Genomic DNA, 18,611 nt, shown 5'->3' on the forward strand with positions numbered 1-18,611 from the left:
CCATGTATTTATCGTGTCCTTGTGCAAGTGATTAAACCTCCAGTCTTCAGTTTCCACATCTGTAAAATGAGAATAACATAATGATTATGTCGTAAGACTGATGTCAAGATTAAGCAAGCTAATATAAACAAAGTGCATTATAACATACACCCAATAAACCAGTTATTATTCTTTTGTATATGTGTGTGTACAAAGGTTAACCGTCATACAGCTGCCATGTTTATTCATCTATGTAATCACTGAGATTCAATATCAATCTCAAAGTGTGAGCCTCATGACCTCAAAATAGTCTAAGCTATTTGACTATGAGGACGCTAAAGCTGTTTTCCAACTTGGGAACTTACATGTCGGTATTCCTTCAACACAGTTCCAAAGGATGGCCTCAAAAGCCAGGCTGCGTTTGAAGAAATGAGGACAAATTACATCAAAGAACTGAGGAAGATGGTAACGAAGTGTCCCAACAATTCCGGGCAGAGCTGGCAGAGGTTCTACCAACTGACCAAGCTTCTGGACTCCATGCATGATGTAAGTAGAGCCTCTTGGTGCCTGTTAAATGAAGGATCCACAGCCACACACTGTGGACCCAGAGCAACTGGAGAGCTGAGAAAGTTCTCGAGGCTTTGGGAAGAATAGGGGTAAGTTATCCACGGGAGGCAGCAAGAGTTGAAAACTCAGGAGGAAAGAAGCGTTTCTTCAGAATACCTTTGAAACAAACTTCATGTAAAGGAAAAAGTGTGGCTCTTTTCCCTCCTGAGCGGAGTGTAAGAGAAATGTGCACCATGGTGGCAAAGCCTGAGCTCTGGGCCAGGGAAGGCCCTCGGATTTGCTACAGGTGTCAGATCAAGTTTCCCATTTCTGCTTGCAATTTAGGAACTGTTTGGTTAATGAAAATGTTTGCTTTAACATTGCATAAATAGAGTCCATCTTCTACAACTGTTAATCTAATAACCCAATCTTTCAAAAACATTATTAGTGGTCCAGGGCCAGCTGGGATCATCTCATTTGTTGCCAAATTTTGAATCTTATATTCAGTATTCTTCGTAGGAGTCACCTTTCTTGGCTTGTGTAAATGTGGAAAGTAAATTCTGAGCTGGTTTCTAATTTATTCAATTACAGATGTAGTGGTGGTTAGCAGTTTCTACAAAATACTGACTTGGATAACTTGGTTTGTTATGTCACTTAAAATATGCTTCTTGTTTCATTTTGCAAGCAGTTTCTCTAGTTCTGGCTCAAAAAAAAGTTATACACGGTCATGCTAATTTAGCTTTTTTATATTTGGAAGGTTTTCCTACTTTCTTTTGGAAAATTTATTGCCCAAGTTCAGCCCATGTAATTTGGGTAGGAAACCCCTTTTCAAGTACTTCTGTATTGTTAAGGGCAATGTTGACAGGCTTGATGACCAATATTATAATGGTATTATTACTGAAATAATGGTTCATCCTTTAGAGATTTGTTTATGCCAGTGGAATGGTATGGCCTTGTGGGTTGGTTGATAAAAGAATGTCACTTTCCAGGGTTTCCACACTGAAGACCCTGTGCGTATCACGTTGGCCCTTGCTTTCTCTGAACGTTCCATACAATAAGAGTCAAATTTCCACAAGGTGAATAGAGCGATAGATAGTTTTGCTAATTATTAGTGGCCTAAAAGCATGGCTTAATAGAAAATCTCAGGGATAAGAAATGATGGTCTACAGGACTGTGGGGAACACAGCAAACGATGCTATCCACAGCCCTCACAAGAGGAAGTAAAGGAAACTAGACTGTGGCGCAGGATCATCTCCCCGAGAACAAGCAGCACAGTTACTCGCTCCTGTTGGTTTTCTCGAAAGTCCTTCTTAGTGGAGCTGGGGTGGGGGCGGAGGAACAGCAGGTGTGATTCTCTCTTGATGAATTCTGTCATTTGTGCAAATGATTGGGCAGGCACAGCGCAGTTTCAAAATGAGTGTGTAAGTGTTATCACAGCATATGAAAAGAGATGATACATTTTGAGGCAATTTACATGTAATGAGACTGACAATAGAAGTTAAAACCTGTATATCCACAGCCTTTCGGGATCTCTGTGCCTTGAGCACAGTAGGACAGTGGAAACCCTCGGAGGCTGCACCAGGGGTCAAGGTGTCAAACCGTCCTCTGCTGGCTTGTTTTTAGTGCAGCACAGTGCTTGGCACAAGATAGGAACTCAGTGAACCGTTGCCAAATCATAAATGATGACTTGCTGCAAAATCCCCCAAGGCAAATCAGTGTCTTTTTAGTATTTTTTCTATTATGGTATAATTGATACAAAATAAATCAAACATAGTTAGTGCATACCATGTGAGAAGTCTGACACATGTCTACACCCATGAAACTATCATCACAATCAAGACAGCAAACATGTCCATCACTCCAGAAGTTTCCTTGTGCCTTTTTTTAATTGAAGTATAAGTGATGTACAATGTTGTGTTAATTTCTGCTATACAGCAAAGTGATTCAGTTATACAAATATATATATTCTTTTTCATATTCTTTTCCATTATGGCTTATCACAGGATATTGAATATAGTTCCCTATGCTATACAGTAGGACCTTGTTGTTTATCCATAAGCTTTCCTGCTACCTACTACTCCCTAGGTGCTTTCCATATTGCTTTCTGGCAATGTAGATTAGTTTATATATGCTAGTGTCTCATATACACGGAATTATGCAGTAGATAATCTTTGGTAGCTGGCATCCTTCACTTGGCGTAATTATTTGGGGATTCATCTATGCTGTTCCCATATATCAGTACTTCATTTCTACTTATTGCTGACTAGCGTCCCATCATAAAGATATTTCACAGTTCAGCGGTCCTATCACCTATTGATGGACATTTGGGTTGTTTCCAGATTGGGCACTACTAACAGATAAAGTTGCCCTGCACATCGTGTATACGTCTCTGTGTGGACATTGCTTTCTTTTTCTTGAGTCAATAGCAGCGGAAGACTGGGTCATGTGGTAGGTATGTTTTCGTTGTTTACGAGATCGCCAAACGGTCTTCCAAAGTCACTGGACAATTGTGCGTTCCCTCGAGAAGTGTGTGTGAGTTCAGATTGTCCCACATCCTTGCTAACACTCAGTATCATTAGTCTTTTTAGTTGTAGCCATTCTCATAGCTGTGTGGCGATGTCTCCCTGTGGTTTTAGTTTGCATTTCTCTCATGATTAATGCTCTTTTCTTGTGCTTATTCACCATCTTTGCTGAAGTATCTGTTCACCTCTTTTGCTCATTTTTAAACACTGGATTGTTCATTTGTAATTAGATTGTTGAGTTTTGAGACTCCTTTATATATTCTAGAAACAATTCCTTTATAAGATATATGACTTGCAAGTATTTTCTCCCAGGCCATGGTTTATCTTTTCATTCTCTTAACAGTGTCTTGTGCAGAGCAGGGATTTTGAATTCTAATAAAGTCCAATTGATTATTTTCTTCTTTTATGAATTATGTTTTTGGCTATAGCTAAGAAATCCTTGTCTAAGCCAATGTCACAAAGCTTTTCTCTTCCATTTTCTCCTAGAGATCATTGTCCTTCATTGACTGATACGTAGTGTCTCAAAAACCTTTTCTTCATGTATTTTTTTTCTGAGTATTTTTGGTTATTTCTGGTGGAAGGGTAAATCCAATCCACCTTACTCCACTTTGGCTAGAAGGAGAACATTCTTTGGGGAATCACTGGAATCACTTTAATTCTAAAACCTTTATTTTAAGCAATCAAAACTGTTTGCCCTTAGAAGTAGCCTAACAGAAGCATCTTGAATGCTCTGTTTATATTCCCATCCCAGACAGAACATTGAAAAATGCATTGTAAGTCTAGAGGGACCTTTCTAACATTCACGCTTACTCAGACTTGAGACTGCCTACAGCTTTTTCATTAGAGTAAATAAAAGAGTCAACATTTGTAGAATTTTCTTCCAGGGAACAAAGAGCTACAGAAGGACTGGCTCTGTACTCAGAGCCTCGTTCTGGTCACCTTGTGGAAAGAGAGCATGTGTTCCTAAGGGTCACACAAACAAAAACCCTGTGCTGGGCTTCCCTGGTGGTGCAGTGGTTGAGAGTCCGCCTGCCGATGGAGGGGACACGGGTTCGTGCCCCGGTCCGGGAGGATCCCACATGCCGCGGAGCGGCTGGGCCCGTGAGCCATGGCCGCTGAGCCTGTGCGTCTGGAGCCTGTGCTCCACAACGGGAGAGGCCATAACAGTGAGAGGCCCGCGTACCGCAAAACAAACAAACGAACAAACCCTGTGCATGTAAATCAAAGTTCTGCTTAAATAGCGTGCATAGTACGCAGCCCTCAGGACTCACATCCTTAGATCTGGGGACACGTGTACACAGCTCTCGTGATGCATGGTTTTCTCCCACTTGGTGCACACATGGGTTGGCAGAGCAGTGCCGAGGTGCGTGGAAGGAACGTTCTCTGAAAGAACAGGTTGGCAGTTAAGTATTTGAACTGGTCAGCAACTTTCATGAATCACAAGCCCTCCAAACATCAATCTTCCCCCCAAAAAAGATTCAAAGAAAGCAGCTGTGGCCAGGCTTCTCGGGATAGGTGTATTTTTGCATCGTAAATGGGCGTTATATGTAAAGCATGTAGATTCCTTATTCTAGCGAGAACAGAGAATTACTAGTCACTTTCTAGGTATTGCTGTGAATGGCAGTTAATTTCCTGTGAGTGTAAGAGGCACGTTTCTAATGAATTTGTTGGTAACTTCCACTCATTCATGGAGATCAGGGACTATTTATGTTACTATCAGTGTGTAGAACAGCTGGTAAACATTAATGGATGATATTAGTGTTTCTTAGAGGCAAAAAAATTGCCCTTTCTCTGTTAACTAGTTTCAAGGTTATACTGTTGTAATTGACTTTATTTCCACCTACACACTAGCCTACAGAGTGCCTCATGCCTAGCAAAATTGATGAGATTGCAGAGGATAGAAAATAAACGTGGGACACCAACCCAACCCTCAGACTGCTTAGATTCTAGAGAGACAGCTAGAGTGTAATACAAGGCAGAAGGTAACTAGGGGCAGTGGGACCTTTGAGAGCACCCGCATGTTCATTCGTTCATGTGACTGAGCCCCTACCATGTTCTAGGACCAGAGGTGGAAGTGGGAACAGAATGCCCGTCCTTAGGAATCCCACTCACCCTGATGGGGGAAGAGGTTCATCCCATTCTAAAGGGGAAGCCGAGGGGTGAACATTGGTTTGGATGCCTCAGTACCTATGTTATTTCATGCAGTTCTAAAAACCCCCTACAAGCTGGGTATTATTCTCATTATTCCCATTCCTGTCCTTAGGAATCCCACTTGCTCTGATAGAAGAAGAGGTTCATCTCATTCAACAAATACATTAGTGTCTAAAAGCACCAGGCAGGGCACTAGTGGGAGAGACCCAAACCTGGCCACGGGGGGCTTCCTGCCTGCTCAGGACCACCAGACAGCACTATACAGGGTGGCGGGCCGGGAGCTCTGTAGAGATGAGCACACCATGAGTCATGGGCTCACTGATGTTTATTCTGAGTTGCTGGAAAGGCTTGTCGAGAAGGTCTAGGAACCAGCTGTGCTGGGCAGGGGTCATGGAAGGCTTCCAGTGGTGGGGTAGGGGCATCTCAGAGAATCTTTCTTTCGTAGAAGAAGAGACAGAGGTCCAGAGAGTGATTTCTCAAGGTCCTTAGGTAGCCAGTGGCAGCTTGGAACCCTCTTAACTGACTGGCACTCTCTGTGCCACCCACGTGATGCAGGAGGGCTTCAGGCTGATCATAGCTGCTGGGTTTCAGGCTGGGCTGCATCTCTGGAGATCAGAAAATGAGTATATTGAAAATAGCTGCACTGCTCTCCGGCTCTCCAGTCTCATTTTGCTCTTCCCTGGCATCTTCTGGGATGCGTTGTTTTTGTGAGGCATGGGGTTACATCTTGAAGGCAGTGAACCTGGTGTTATATTAAAATGTCATGCACGTTTGGCAGTTCCCAAAACCAAATGTTGGGTCTGCCTCACCATAAGCCGAGCCGTCTTTGGTGGGGAAGGGCTTTCATCTCTGCCGATGATCGTTAAACCCGGCTAAGAACCTACCCATTGCCTGGGCAGGTACCGGCAAGTCCCTCGGCATGACCAGAGGGTCCTGTTGCTGAGTGATCGCTTTCTGTGGTTGCAGAGGGAAGGCTGCACAGCCCAGGTGGCTGTCCTCCAGCCAGGCTCTCAGAGCCGAGCTTCCCTTCTGCAAGGGGGATGCAGACGAGATGGGAGCAGAACATCTGGTGATACAGTACCTCCCTGAGTGCCCACTGGGAGACTCCCTGCTTTCCGTGGAGAGGGCATTACGTTTCAGTTTCATGATCATCAACAAAAGAGCCATCGCTGCAAGCAGCTGGATCTATTAACGAATAATTTTGAGATCCCCATTGCTCATTTAACGAGTGGGTGCTTTTGCATCCAGCAGTGATAGTGGCAGTTTCCATCATGACCACGCTCGAGGTGGTTTTCAGGGCAATGCAGATCTATTTCTTCCCGCACACTGAAGCATGCCAGCCCCCAGGTTGGGTGGATCCACCATTTGGGCTGTCTGCTGCTTTGACGTCTGATTCTGTTTCACGTCATTACAGTCAGTATCTCCTCGAGAAAAGTTCCAAGGCCCGCGTGGGAATCTGCCAGAGAATTGTGACCACTGGAGACAGCAGATAGAGCTTGGCCTCTGCTGCTCCACCAACATTTCTCTCAGTAAACTTGGGCACTTGGCCTAAATTTTTGGCCCTCCGTTTTTTCGGCTGTAAAATGGGAAGAATAGTAATTATTATTATTATGGGAATAATAATAATTTCCTACCCATCTTGTAGGAAATTTTTAGAAGCGCATGAAATAACACAGGTACTGAGGAGTCCACAGGTAACAGGCACCGAACAGCGCCCCTCCGCTTCCCCTTTTCCAAGACTGTGTTTGAGTTTCCCAAAACCCTGTCTCTGCACCACCGAAGAGCATCATATATCAGGCAGTTTTAGTTTACTTTCAGCCCAGAGACACTCAGACAAGCACATGGCAGAGCCTTCAAGGGGGTGACAGTGTAAAGTTGGCAAGATCAAGCAGGGACATGAGCAGGAAAGGCCATTCTACAGGGTGGGGCAGTCACCTAGTCGCGAATCACATAGACTGAGGTCAGTATAGAAGCCTTTTCGAGGCACTTCCGGTCCTGGTGCTCTACGTGTGCTGCCACTTACCAGGGGAGGCTGGTGTTGCTAGAACGTGTTGGGTGTGCTTGAGACACTTTCAGATTCACAGATGGGATGGAAGGTGTTTGGTGATGGAGACAAGGGCAGATTGCTGTGAGGTCACCATCAGGAAAGATGGATGTTGGTGAATGAAAACCCTTGCCCCTGTGATATGATTGTTGGCGGTATTACACCACGGCCTTCTTCTTTGACGAGACCATGACTAAGAAAGATTCTAAATAAAGGCAGATTTGCTTATCGCCAGAGTCAGCAAAGTGAGCAAAGCCTTATCTTTCAGAGCACGAGGGAGGGGCAAAGACCCACTTGTCCGGGAAAAGAAATCTTCATAGGTAAAGATTTCAAATTAATCGAGTAATTGACCGGGCAGATCTTACTCTTTGTCTAGTTGGTGAAACCAATGGGACAGGTATTAATGGTTCACGGCGTCTCTCTCTGCAGCCCTATTTTTGCATTTGCCTCTACAAATTTCCCACTTCAAGGGTATAGCAGGGCTTCCCTGGTGGCGCAGTGGTTGAGAGTCTGCCTGCCGATGTGGGGGACACGGGTTTGTGCCCCGGTCCGGGAAGATCCCACATGCCGCGGAGCAGCTGGGTCTGTGAGCCATGGCCGCTGGGCCTGCACGTTTGGAGCCTGTGCTCCACAACGGGAGAGGCCACAACAGTGAGAGGCCCGCATACTGCAAAAAAAAAAAAAAAAAAAAAGGGTATAGCAGAGTTCAGACTGCATTGCCCTGGGTGAATTGTGCCAGTGGATAAATAGGGAAAGGATGACTTTGGGTGTGTGGTGTGAAAAGGTCTAGGCAGTTCCAGGATTGGTGTGTTTCATGCACTGGTAGCTGGGGCCACAAAGCCCAGCTGGAAGATGCAACTGCCTGTAGATACAAAGGGTGTCCTTGCGTGTTGTACCTCCTTTGTTCACCGTGTTGATGGTTAAGGTTACTGCTGCTCAGTTGTGTTTCCGATCACAGTTGTGTTTCTCCAGGCTACCCTGTAGGTGCCCCAGGAGGCTGTTGCTTGATGTAGTCGTACTCATTGAGCTTTGCCTTTGTCACTTGTGCTTTTGGTGTCACATCCAAAAAATCATTGTGAAAGACAGTGTCAAAGGGCCCGGGGCGGGCAGACACCACCGGGCCAGGCACTGTGCTGCTGCTGAGGATACAACAGTAGCCAGGGAGACTAGGCCCTTGCCCTCCGAGTGTGCGGTCTGATGGGGGAATAGAGTAGACAGGTAAACTGGGAATTAGAATGCAGAGTGCTGGGTGCTCGAGGTGGACTGGAAAGCCCATGGGCCGGGCCGGCGGGGTTGGGGCGGGCATCCAGAAGGTGAAGTGGCAGGGTGGAGATGGGCCAGGGCAGCAGACGATGGAAGCCCCAAAGGCAAAGTAGGAGTTGACCAGACAGACAGAGGGAAGCTCACCGAAACCAAAGGAGTTATTACGCCAAAGGAGAAGGGTGCATGGTGATTTTTGAGAAATGGAGAATTTCATTGTATCCAAGGAATGGAGAAAAATAAGGATGGAGACAATGAAAGGACCTGTAAAACCATGTTGAGGGAGCTACTGAGAGATTTTGAGCACATCTGTGGAGTCTAGCGCCGCTCCTTCCAATGTGGTAACCACTGGCCATGTGTGGCTCTTGACCTGTAAATTTAGTTAAATTGAAAATTGAGTTCCCCTGTCACACTAGCCACATTTCGAGTGCTCAAGCAGCCACATGTGCCCAGTTGCCATCATCTTGGGCAGGGCAGTTGGTCATATTGACAGTACTGATCTGGAAAGTCTATTAGAAGAGGAGCAGAGGGCCAGTTAGGATGCTGGTGCAGTGGTGCAGGTAAGAGATGGGGGCTGGGGGCTAAGTTAGAGCAGGGGTAGGGGGACCTAGGACATATTCAGGTGGTGGGATGGATGGTTCTTGGTGGTGGATAGGACGGAGAGGTTGAGAGAGAGGAGGGAGCGGATCTAAGAGGACCCCCAGGGCTTCCCTGGTGGTGCAGTGGTTGAGAATCCGCCTGCCGATGCAGGGGACACGGGTTCGTGCCCCGGTCCGGGAAGATCCCACATGCCGTGGAGCGGCTGGGCCCGTGAGCCCTGGCCGCTGAGCCTGCGCGTCCAGAGCCTGTGCTCCGCAACGGGAGAGGCCACAACAGTGAGAGGCCCGCGTACCGACCCCCAGGATTCGGACGTAGGTTGGTGGATTCGGACGTAGGTTGGTGGATGGAGTGGCACCAGCACTGGGCGAGGGGACGCAGGGGAGGCGCTTTGTGAGTGGAGAAGATAAGGGTGTTTTAGATGTACTGACTTGAGGTGCCCTGAGGAGTCCCGGGGAAATGTCAGGCGAGCTCAGGGCTCCATGGAGATGAGGAAGCAAAGTGCTGATACTACCTGAGGAGGTACAGCGCGTGGTGGTCACTGAAGCCCAGGGCTCGACAGAACTGCCTGGACATCAGTGTGGCCATACGGTGGACAGAACCAAGCCCGGAGGAAGAGAACCACCAAGGGACCAAAACCAGGAAGGCGCCTGCAGAGAGTCTGGGCAGGAGCTGCTGCTGAGGTGAGATAAGAAGGCAAAAAGAGGGACACGGGGGACAAGCCAGAAAAGCGTGTGTCCCCCCCGTGCAAACGTTGGGGCAGAGACTGCAGACAGGTCAGTTCACAGAAAGTCTGAAAACTCTTCAGTAGCCATAGCAACGAGGAGGTTTTTGTGAGGAATAGCTGATTGATTCACCTAGGTTTCCAGTAACTCTGCCGGAAACCACAAAGCCACCAGGGGCTGCAGGAAGCTTTGAAAAGGTCAAGGTGTTGTCTGGTAAAGCCCTTTAGTAAAACTGCTTTAATAAAATAGAACTATAAGTCTTTCTCTGATGTGATGGCAGGTATGTAAAAGGAGCATTTTGAACGTGGTTGAGTGAACTTGCAAAGTTTTGTGTTTAGATACAGTGAAGAAATCACAGTAGCGTAGCAAACTATCTTTATAAATAACCCCCAGACAAACTTTGCTATGGACCTAGACCCGTGTATACGTAGTTTTGAATTAGTGAAAGCTTTATTATATATTATATACATGTACTATATATTAATACATGTATATGTACTATTTATAGATAAATGATAGATAGATAGATAGATAGATTAGATAGGCAGGCAGACAGACACATAGGTAGGTAGGTGGATAGATGGGTAGGTGAATGGAGGGATGGATGTGAGTGTTTGGCGTTGAAGAGCTATAGATCAGATATGAGATTTCGGCATCAGAGGGAGCCGTGATGCTTCAGAGCTGGCCTTGTGCTTCAGGTCATGATTTTATCAGTAATGTTGGTCCTGAGTCCTTTCTCACCCATCACCTTCACATCACACCGTAATTACAAGGACAGTTGATTTCCACATACAGCCACAGAACTTGATCTCCTTTGGTCTTTGCTCATGGTTTTCTGCAGCTGACTTAATGCAAAACCTGGGTTATTTCCTTACCTCCTTGGCAAAGGTTGATGTAAAACGTTTAGATATTTTCAGTGGCTAATGTTTAGACTCTTGAAGACAATGCTTACCAACTGCTGATCCGTCACCCGGACACATTCTAAGATGCAGTTGTATTTGACTTTAGAGAAATGAGGAAACAAACTTCAAAACAGGAGCTCGTCATTCCTTTTTATTTTTTAAAATTGTGGTAAAATACACAAACAAAATTTACTACTTTAACCATTTCTAACTGTACAGTTCAGTAGTGTCAAGTACATTCACACTGTTGTGCAACCAATTTCCAGAACTCTTCATCTTGCAGAACTGAAACTCTCTACCTATTAACTCCTGCTTCCCCTCCCCGCACCAGAACAGCCACCATTCTGCTTCCTGTCTCTGAATCTGACTGTTCTAGGTACCTCATCTATGTGGACTCATACAGTGTTTGTCTTTTGAGACTGGCCTATTTCACTTAGTATGATATCCTCCATTGCCATCCATGTTGTAGCATGTGTCAGAATTTCCTTCCATTTCAAGGGAAATCATAATCCACTATATGTATAGACTACGTTTTGTTGACCCCTTCATCTGCCAGCAGACACTTGTCTTGCTTTACTTCTTGGCTATTGTGAATAATGTTGCTGTGGACATGGGTGTGCAGATATCTCTTTGAGACCCTACTTTCAATTTGGGGGGTATAGTCCTAGAAATAGAATTCCTGGTTCACATGATAATTCTATGTTAAATTTTTTGAGGAACCACCAAACTGTTTTCCAGTTATTTTTACCTTCCCACTAACAGGGCACAAGGGTTACAGTCTCACCAACACTTGTTATTTGCTGGGGGGTTTTTTGATAGTGGCCATCCTAACAGGTTTTAAAGTAGTATCTCATTGTGGTAGTGGTTTGCATTTCCCTAATGATTAGTGATACTGAACATCTTTCAATGTGCCTATTGGCCATTTGTATGTCTTCTTTGGAGAACTGTCCAGTTTCTTTGCCCATTTTTAAAAATTGGTGTTTTTCTTGTTGAGTTGTAGGCATTCTTTATATATTCTGGATTTTAACCCCTTATCCAATATATGATTTGCAAATATTTTCTCCCATTCCATGGGTTTTTGTCTTGGTGTGAAAAATCTTTCTCTTATGAACTTACAATGATAAGAGACAGTAGTTTGTTCCTTTTAATCCTTAACTGGCAAAATTAAAGATTATGTCTGATCCCAATTTATTTAAAGAGAGGGGAAGAAGCGTTTTCTTCTTATGATAACCACTCCTTTGGCTTCGTTATTCATTTCATAAGTTTCATAAGTATACCCACAGAACATGTGCCATTGTTCACAGCTAGTTTTGAAAATCTGTAAGAAAAGAAAGTCCTGTAAGGATGCTGGGGAGAAACTTGGACCTTGCCTTTTTCAGGGACGTTAAGGGAAATGTGCATTCCATTTCCACCTGACCCCGTGAGATTTATGATGCCATAGGGTGGGCTTTCTGGAAAAAAAGCATCAGATAGAAAGATCCACTGAGGGTCCAGGAAGCCGTGCTCATAGAAAATCACATCTGACGTACAGGAGTCTTCCCAATCTGAAATCTGTCTAGGGAAGATTTTGGAAAGCTATCTCATTGTCTAACACCTGTGTCTATAAATCCCGCCCCCTCTTAGGCAGCCTAAATCCCTCCTCTTACAATTAAAATAACTATATAATGCCTGGGATTTACCTAGTGCCTTTCTTCCTAAGTCCTAGCATTAAAGCCTTCTAATATCTCCGTGAAGGAAGGATGAGTAAATACTACTATTTACACTTCATCACCTCATCTTAATTCCTTTCTCTATAAAAAGGGAATAATAGTAATATTTACTCTTTTCTTTTTACCCTGTTTATAGAGAAAAGAATTAAGGCAGGGAGTGATTAAGTGCATTTTCCCTGGTTCATGAGCGAGGCAGGCGCAGAAGGCAGGAGCAGAGGGGAGAGAAGCCCCTGTGGAGGATGGCAGTGCAGAGCCAGCCCTGCACCTGGTCAGCCCTATGGCTCCTGGTAGCTTAGCTGCCACTTCGGGGGCCCCGCACGTAAAAGGGCCCCCCTCTTGGCTTAATGGTCTGCTGTCACCATCTTGAAATTCTTAGCAAACTTTGAACAAGGGGCCCCAAGTTTTCATTTGGCACTGAGCCCCACAAACGATGCAGCCTGTCTCGGGCATAATATAATCTTTTTAAGATGTTGATCAGAGGAGATGCTGAGTGTGAAGAGCAGTTTGTAGCCCGTGGTGCACCGTGCAAATGTGTCTGTGGAAGAAGCAGGGGTAGGAAAGGCAGAAAGCTTCATTGGAGCAGGGCGTGAGGACTGAAGGGAACAAGAGACACCAATGCACTGTAAAGGAACCTTAAAACTAAAATCATTTTAAATGACTGAGATTGAAAAGGCTGGGAAGATGCCAGTGGATCGATTTTATTTATCACTGTCATGGTTAATGGGACTAGAAATTGTATATGGTTTCACAGTACAGTAAATAAGTGTCCTTTTGGTGGACTATTTAGTGTCTTTTTTTTTTTTTTTTTGCGGTATGCGGGCCTCTCAGTGTTTTGGCCTCTCCCGTTGCGGAGCACAGGCTCCGGACGCGCAGCCTCAGCTGCCATGGCTCACGGGCCCAGCCGCTCCGCAGCATGTGGGATCTTCCCGGACCGGGGCACGAACCCGCGTCCCCTGCATCGGCAGGAGGACTCTCAACCACTGCGCCACCAGGGAAGCACTTTTTTTGCATTTTTGTTGGTGATTTTGCTGTTTAAAATTGTCCGCAGATGTACTGCTCACACACTGTCTTGTGCTTTTCAGCGCAAGGAGGCTTATGGAGAAAATAATCTTCGTTCGGGCATGAGTTATAATAATGCTGTTGGCCGTGAGTTCAGTGTGAAGGAATCAGCAACACACATGGGAATAAGGTGTCTTTAAACAGAAACACGTAAAACAAGGTTATGTATCACTTGTTTGATGAAAATGTTGTGACCAGTAGCTTGTGGGAACCTAACCCTCTATATCCCTAGGAGCAAAGGTTCTGTATTCGCTGACTCACTCTTGGCAATGACTTTATAGAACATAACTACCACGAATAATGGGAATCAACTGTAAATGTATGTGAACTGCAGTGACTATAGGTTCAAAGGTCAAAAATGGAAGACATGAGTGATGGGAACTCTCCATTTAAATGACAAATTCTGGATCCTTTAAGCTGGGCAATGTTTTCAGTTCCCTAGTTCAACCCCTTTATGGACAAGGATTCTTTCTAAAGCCTTTTTTTTCCTAAATTTTATTTATTTACTTTTGGCTGCATTGGGTCTTCATTGTGGTGTGTGGGCTTCTCATTGCAGTGCCTTCTCTTGTTGCGGAGCACAGGCTCTAGGCATGCTGGCTTCAGTAGTTGTGGCATGCAGCCTCAGTAGTTGTGACTCGCGGGCTCTAGAACGCAGGCTCAGTAGTTGTGGTGCACGGGCTTAGTTGCTCTGAGGCATGTGAGATCTTCCCAGACCAGGGCTCGAACCCATGTCCTCTGCATTGGCAGGTGGATTCTTAACCACTGCACCACCAGGGAAGCCCTCCAAAGCATTTTTTAAAGCCTTGAAGAATCTGTATAATATTTGGAACACCAGATCTGGCCACCACCGTATCACTTGATTCATATACTTCTTTTGCCCACATTTAATATTTCTAAAATCAGGAAACATCTTATACTTGCTTTGTTTATTTTAGCAAACAACCAAAACCCGTTCTCCCAAGGCTGTTACTGAATCCCTGGCGTGCCTTCCAATCCAGGGCCAGCAGACTGTTTCCATAAAGGACTAGGCCTTGTGGGTCCCATGGTCTTTGCCACAGCTACTCAGCTCTGTCACTGTAGCCTGAAAGCAGCCACAGATAGTATCTAAATGAATGAGCATGGCTGGGTTCCAGTAAAACTTTTTCATATAATTTTCATCTGTCACAAAATATTCTTTAGATTTTTTTTGCAACCACTTAACAGTGTAAAAAACAAAATGAAAAGACTTACAAACACCATTATTAGGTCAGATTTGCCCTGGAGGCCCGACTTTGCCAACCCCTGATTCCTTCAGTGGCATCGTAGGATCAAAGGAATAAATTCAGCCACCTTGGTCTCTACTGTAGTAGCCCTGCTTGGATCAGAAGAGGCCTTCGGTCCTTAGCCAGTGGTGTCTGCCCTTGTTACTCAGTGTTCCTTTTCTTTCAGAGACTGAAATAAGGATTTAACTGCTTAATCTTAATGTAACCAGACAGTAAAGTTGGTAACTTATAAATATGAATTGGTTTAGGTTTTTACATTGTTCCGTGTAGCGTACATTTGCAAGAAGGATCTAGAAAATATTGAAAACAAAAGTAGCAAAAGTTCATACTTCTATATACAGTAACGTGCCAATGCATTTCACACATAACCCTTTCATTAGATTTCCTTTGTTCAGCAGTGTTCTAATTATCCCCTTATCTTTAAGCTCTACTTTCTGCTTTTGCATTGTGTCATTTTTCTTTGTGTTTTTCACATGTACAACAGACCTTATTCACAGGAAGGCGGAGCCGCGATCTAGAATGAGGCTTGTAATACAAGGAAACTTAAACAGAGTGGAAATTAAATAAATTTAAGTACCAAAAAAAATAATCAGAAGGAAATTGAACCCATCTTGCTTAGCACAGCATCCAAACAACGTATTTTGAAGATTGAATATTCATCACTGACCAGAGATCAGTGACTGGTGTTGAATTTATTATAAAAATGGTGATGAGGAACGAATTAAAATGTAACCTCAGATAACAGTCAGATGCTGATGGATGGGAAGCAGAGGTGAGTGTTCAGAAATGCCCTTGGCTTTTCATGAGATGTTGAGCAGCCTGCTTCCCATCCCGGCCGCCAGCCCATTCCTGGGCACCTGGTGTGGCCCAGCTGCTCCAGCCCGTACCAGCCTAGACTCAGGGACCAGCCCTTTGAGGCCACAGGGGACATCCCTGGCATCGTCAGGCAGCTGGGCCTCTGGAAGCAGAGCCAGAGGTGCCCATTTTGGCCTGGAGTCACCCTTGCAGAGAGTCCGCTTGCCTAGAATTTGCAGGCAGGGCTGACATGAGCAAGCAACCCCACCGAGGCTTGTCTCCTGCTTCAGGGACACACTTGAATCCAGATGCCTGCCTCCATGTGGGCTGGCCCTTGGCAGAGGACAGCAGTTGTTTAAAATAAGGAATCAACAAAAGATACCCCTTCCAGATGGCAGCTTTGCTGCTGCCGGTGGTAGTTCAGAGCCCCGTAACACCCTGCTAAGTTCCCCCAAATGCCTCCTGTAGGCCAAGAATTTAGCTGATACATTGAGCGTACTGACAGCCAAGCTTCTGGCCAAAAAACACCCTTTTGGTGAGTGTTTAAAACCCAATCTTTTTAGGTATTTTTCTGATGGCATTTTTTTTTAATTGAAGTATAGTTGATTTACAATGTTGTCTTAATTACTGCTATACAGCAGGGTGATTCAGTTATACATGTATATACATTCTTCTAATATTCTTTTCCATTATGGTTTATCATAGGATAGTTTTTTAATTAAATTATTTATTTATTTTTGGCCGCGTTGGGTCTTCGTTGCTGTGTGCAGGCTTTCTCTAGTTGCGGCGAGCAGGGGCTGCTCTTCGTTGCGGTGCACAGGCTTCTCATTGCGGTGGCTTCTCTTGTTGCAGAGCACGGGCTCTAGGCATGTGGGCTTCAGTAGTTGTGGTTCGTGGGCTCTAGAGTGTAGGCTCAGTAGTTGTGGCGCACGGGCTTAGTTGCTCCGCGGCATGTGGGATCTTCCCAGACCAGGGCTCGAACCTGTGTCCCCTGTATTGGTAGGTGGATTCTTAACCACTGCACCACCAGGGAAGTCCTATCACAGGATACTGAATATAGTTCCCTGTGCTATACAGTAGGACCTTGTTGTTTATCCATTCTATATATAAAAACTTACATCTGCTAACCCCAACCTCCCATTCCACCCCTCCCCCAACCTCCTCACCTTTGGCAACCACCAGTCTGTTCTCTATGTCCATGATTCTGTTTCAGAGATGGGTTCATTTGTGTCATGTTTTAGATTCCACATATAAATGATATCATATGGTATTTGTCTTTCTTTTTCTGACCTACTTCATTTAGTGTGATAATCTCTAGTTGCTTCCATGTTGCTGCAGATGGCATTATCCCATTCTTTTTTATGGCTGAGTAGTATTCCATTGTGTATATATACATCACATCTGCTTTATCCATTCATCTGTCGATGGACATTTAGGTTGTTTCTATGTCTTGGCTATTGTGAATAGTGCTGCTATGAATAGGGGTGCATGTATCTTTTTGAATTATAGTTTCATCTGGATATATGCCCAGGAGTGGGACTGCTGGATCATATGGTAATTCAGTTTTAATTTTCTGAGGAACCTCCATACTGTTTTCCACAGTGGCTGCACCAGCTTACATTCCCACCAGCAGTGTAGGAGGGTTCTCTTTTCTCCACACCATCGCCAGCATTTGTTATTTGTAGACTTTTTAATGATGGCCATTCTGACACATTTAAGGTGGTACCTCATTGTAGTTCTGATTTGCATTTCTCTAATAATTAGCGATGTTGAGCATCTTATCATGTGCCTATTGGCTATCTATATTTCTTCTTTAGAGAAATGTCTGTTTAGTTCTTCTGCCCATTTTTCAATTGGGCTGTTTGTTTTTTTGTTGTTGAGTTGTATGAGGTGTTTGTATATTTTGGAAATTAAATCCTTGTTGGCTGCATCAGCCTGTAGGCTGTCTTTTCATTTTGTTTATGGTTTCCTTTGCTGTGCAAAAGCTTGTAAGTTTGATTAGGTCCCATTTGTTTATTGTTGTTTTTATTTCTATTGCTTTGGGAGACTGACCCAAGAAAACATTGGTATGATTTATGTCAGAGAATGTTTTGCCTATGATCTCTTCTAGGAGATTTATGGTGTCCTGTCTTATGTTTGTCTTTAAGCCATTTTGAGTTTATTTTTGTGTATGGTGAGAGGGTGTGTTCTAACTTCATCAGTTTACATGCAGCTGTCCAACTTTCTCAACACCACTTGCCGAAGAGACCTTTTTCCATTGTATATTCTTGCCTCCTTTGTCAAAGATTAATTGACCATAGGTGTGTGTGGGTTTATTTCTGGGCTCTCTATTCTGTTCCGTTGATCCCTAAGTCTGTTTTTGTGCCAATACCATGCTGTTTTAATTACTGAAGCTTTTTAGTATTGCCTGAAGTCTGGGAGGGTTATGCCTCCTGCTTTCTTCTTTTTCTTCAGGATTGCTTTAGCAATTCAGGGTCTCTTATGGTTCCATATGAATTTTAGGATTATTTGTTCTAGTTCTGTGAAAAACGTCATGGGTAATTGGATAGGGATCACATTAAATCAGTAGATTTCTTTGGGTAGTATGGCCATCTTAACAATATGAAGTCTTCCAATCCAAGAGCATGGGATATCTTTCCATTTCTTTGAATCATCTTCAGTTTTCTTTATCAGTGTTTTTATAGTTCTCAGAGTGTAAGTCTTTCACCTCCTTGGTCAGGTTTATTCCTAAGTATTTTATATTGGGGGGTGCGATTTTAAAAGGGATTTTTTTTTACATTCCCTTTCTGATATTTCATTATTGGTGTAAAGAAATTCAACCAGTTTCTGAATGTCAATTTTGTATCCTGCTACCTTGCTGAATTTGTTTATCAGTTCTAGTAGTCTTTGTGTGGAGTCTTCAGGGTTTTCTATATATCGTATCATATCATCTGCATATAATGACAGCTTTACCTCTTCCCTTCCAATTTGGATACCTTTTATTTCTTCTTCTTGTCTGATTGCTATGGCTAGGACTTCCAGTACTATGTTGAATAGAAGAGGTGAGAGTGGGCATCCTTG

General features: G+C 44.2%; 1 protein-coding gene across 2 annotated transcripts in view; it reads left to right on the forward strand.

The window, feature by feature from the left end:
- Positions 1-18,611, forward strand: part of NR3C2 (nuclear receptor subfamily 3 group C member 2) — a 370,721-nt gene that overhangs the window by 337,363 nt on the left and 14,747 nt on the right. For both annotated transcript variants that reach the window (XM_073805516.1, XM_019926560.3), the window contains exon 8: positions 368-525. In XM_073805516.1, the coding sequence (XP_073661617.1) occupies positions 368-525 (158 nt within the window). The remainder of the gene's footprint in view (positions 1-367; positions 526-18,611) is intronic.

Source organism: Tursiops truncatus, chromosome 5 (assembly GCF_011762595.2).
Source record: "Tursiops truncatus isolate mTurTru1 chromosome 5, mTurTru1.mat.Y, whole genome shotgun sequence".
Classification (NCBI taxonomy): domain Eukaryota; kingdom Metazoa; phylum Chordata; class Mammalia; order Artiodactyla; family Delphinidae; genus Tursiops; species Tursiops truncatus.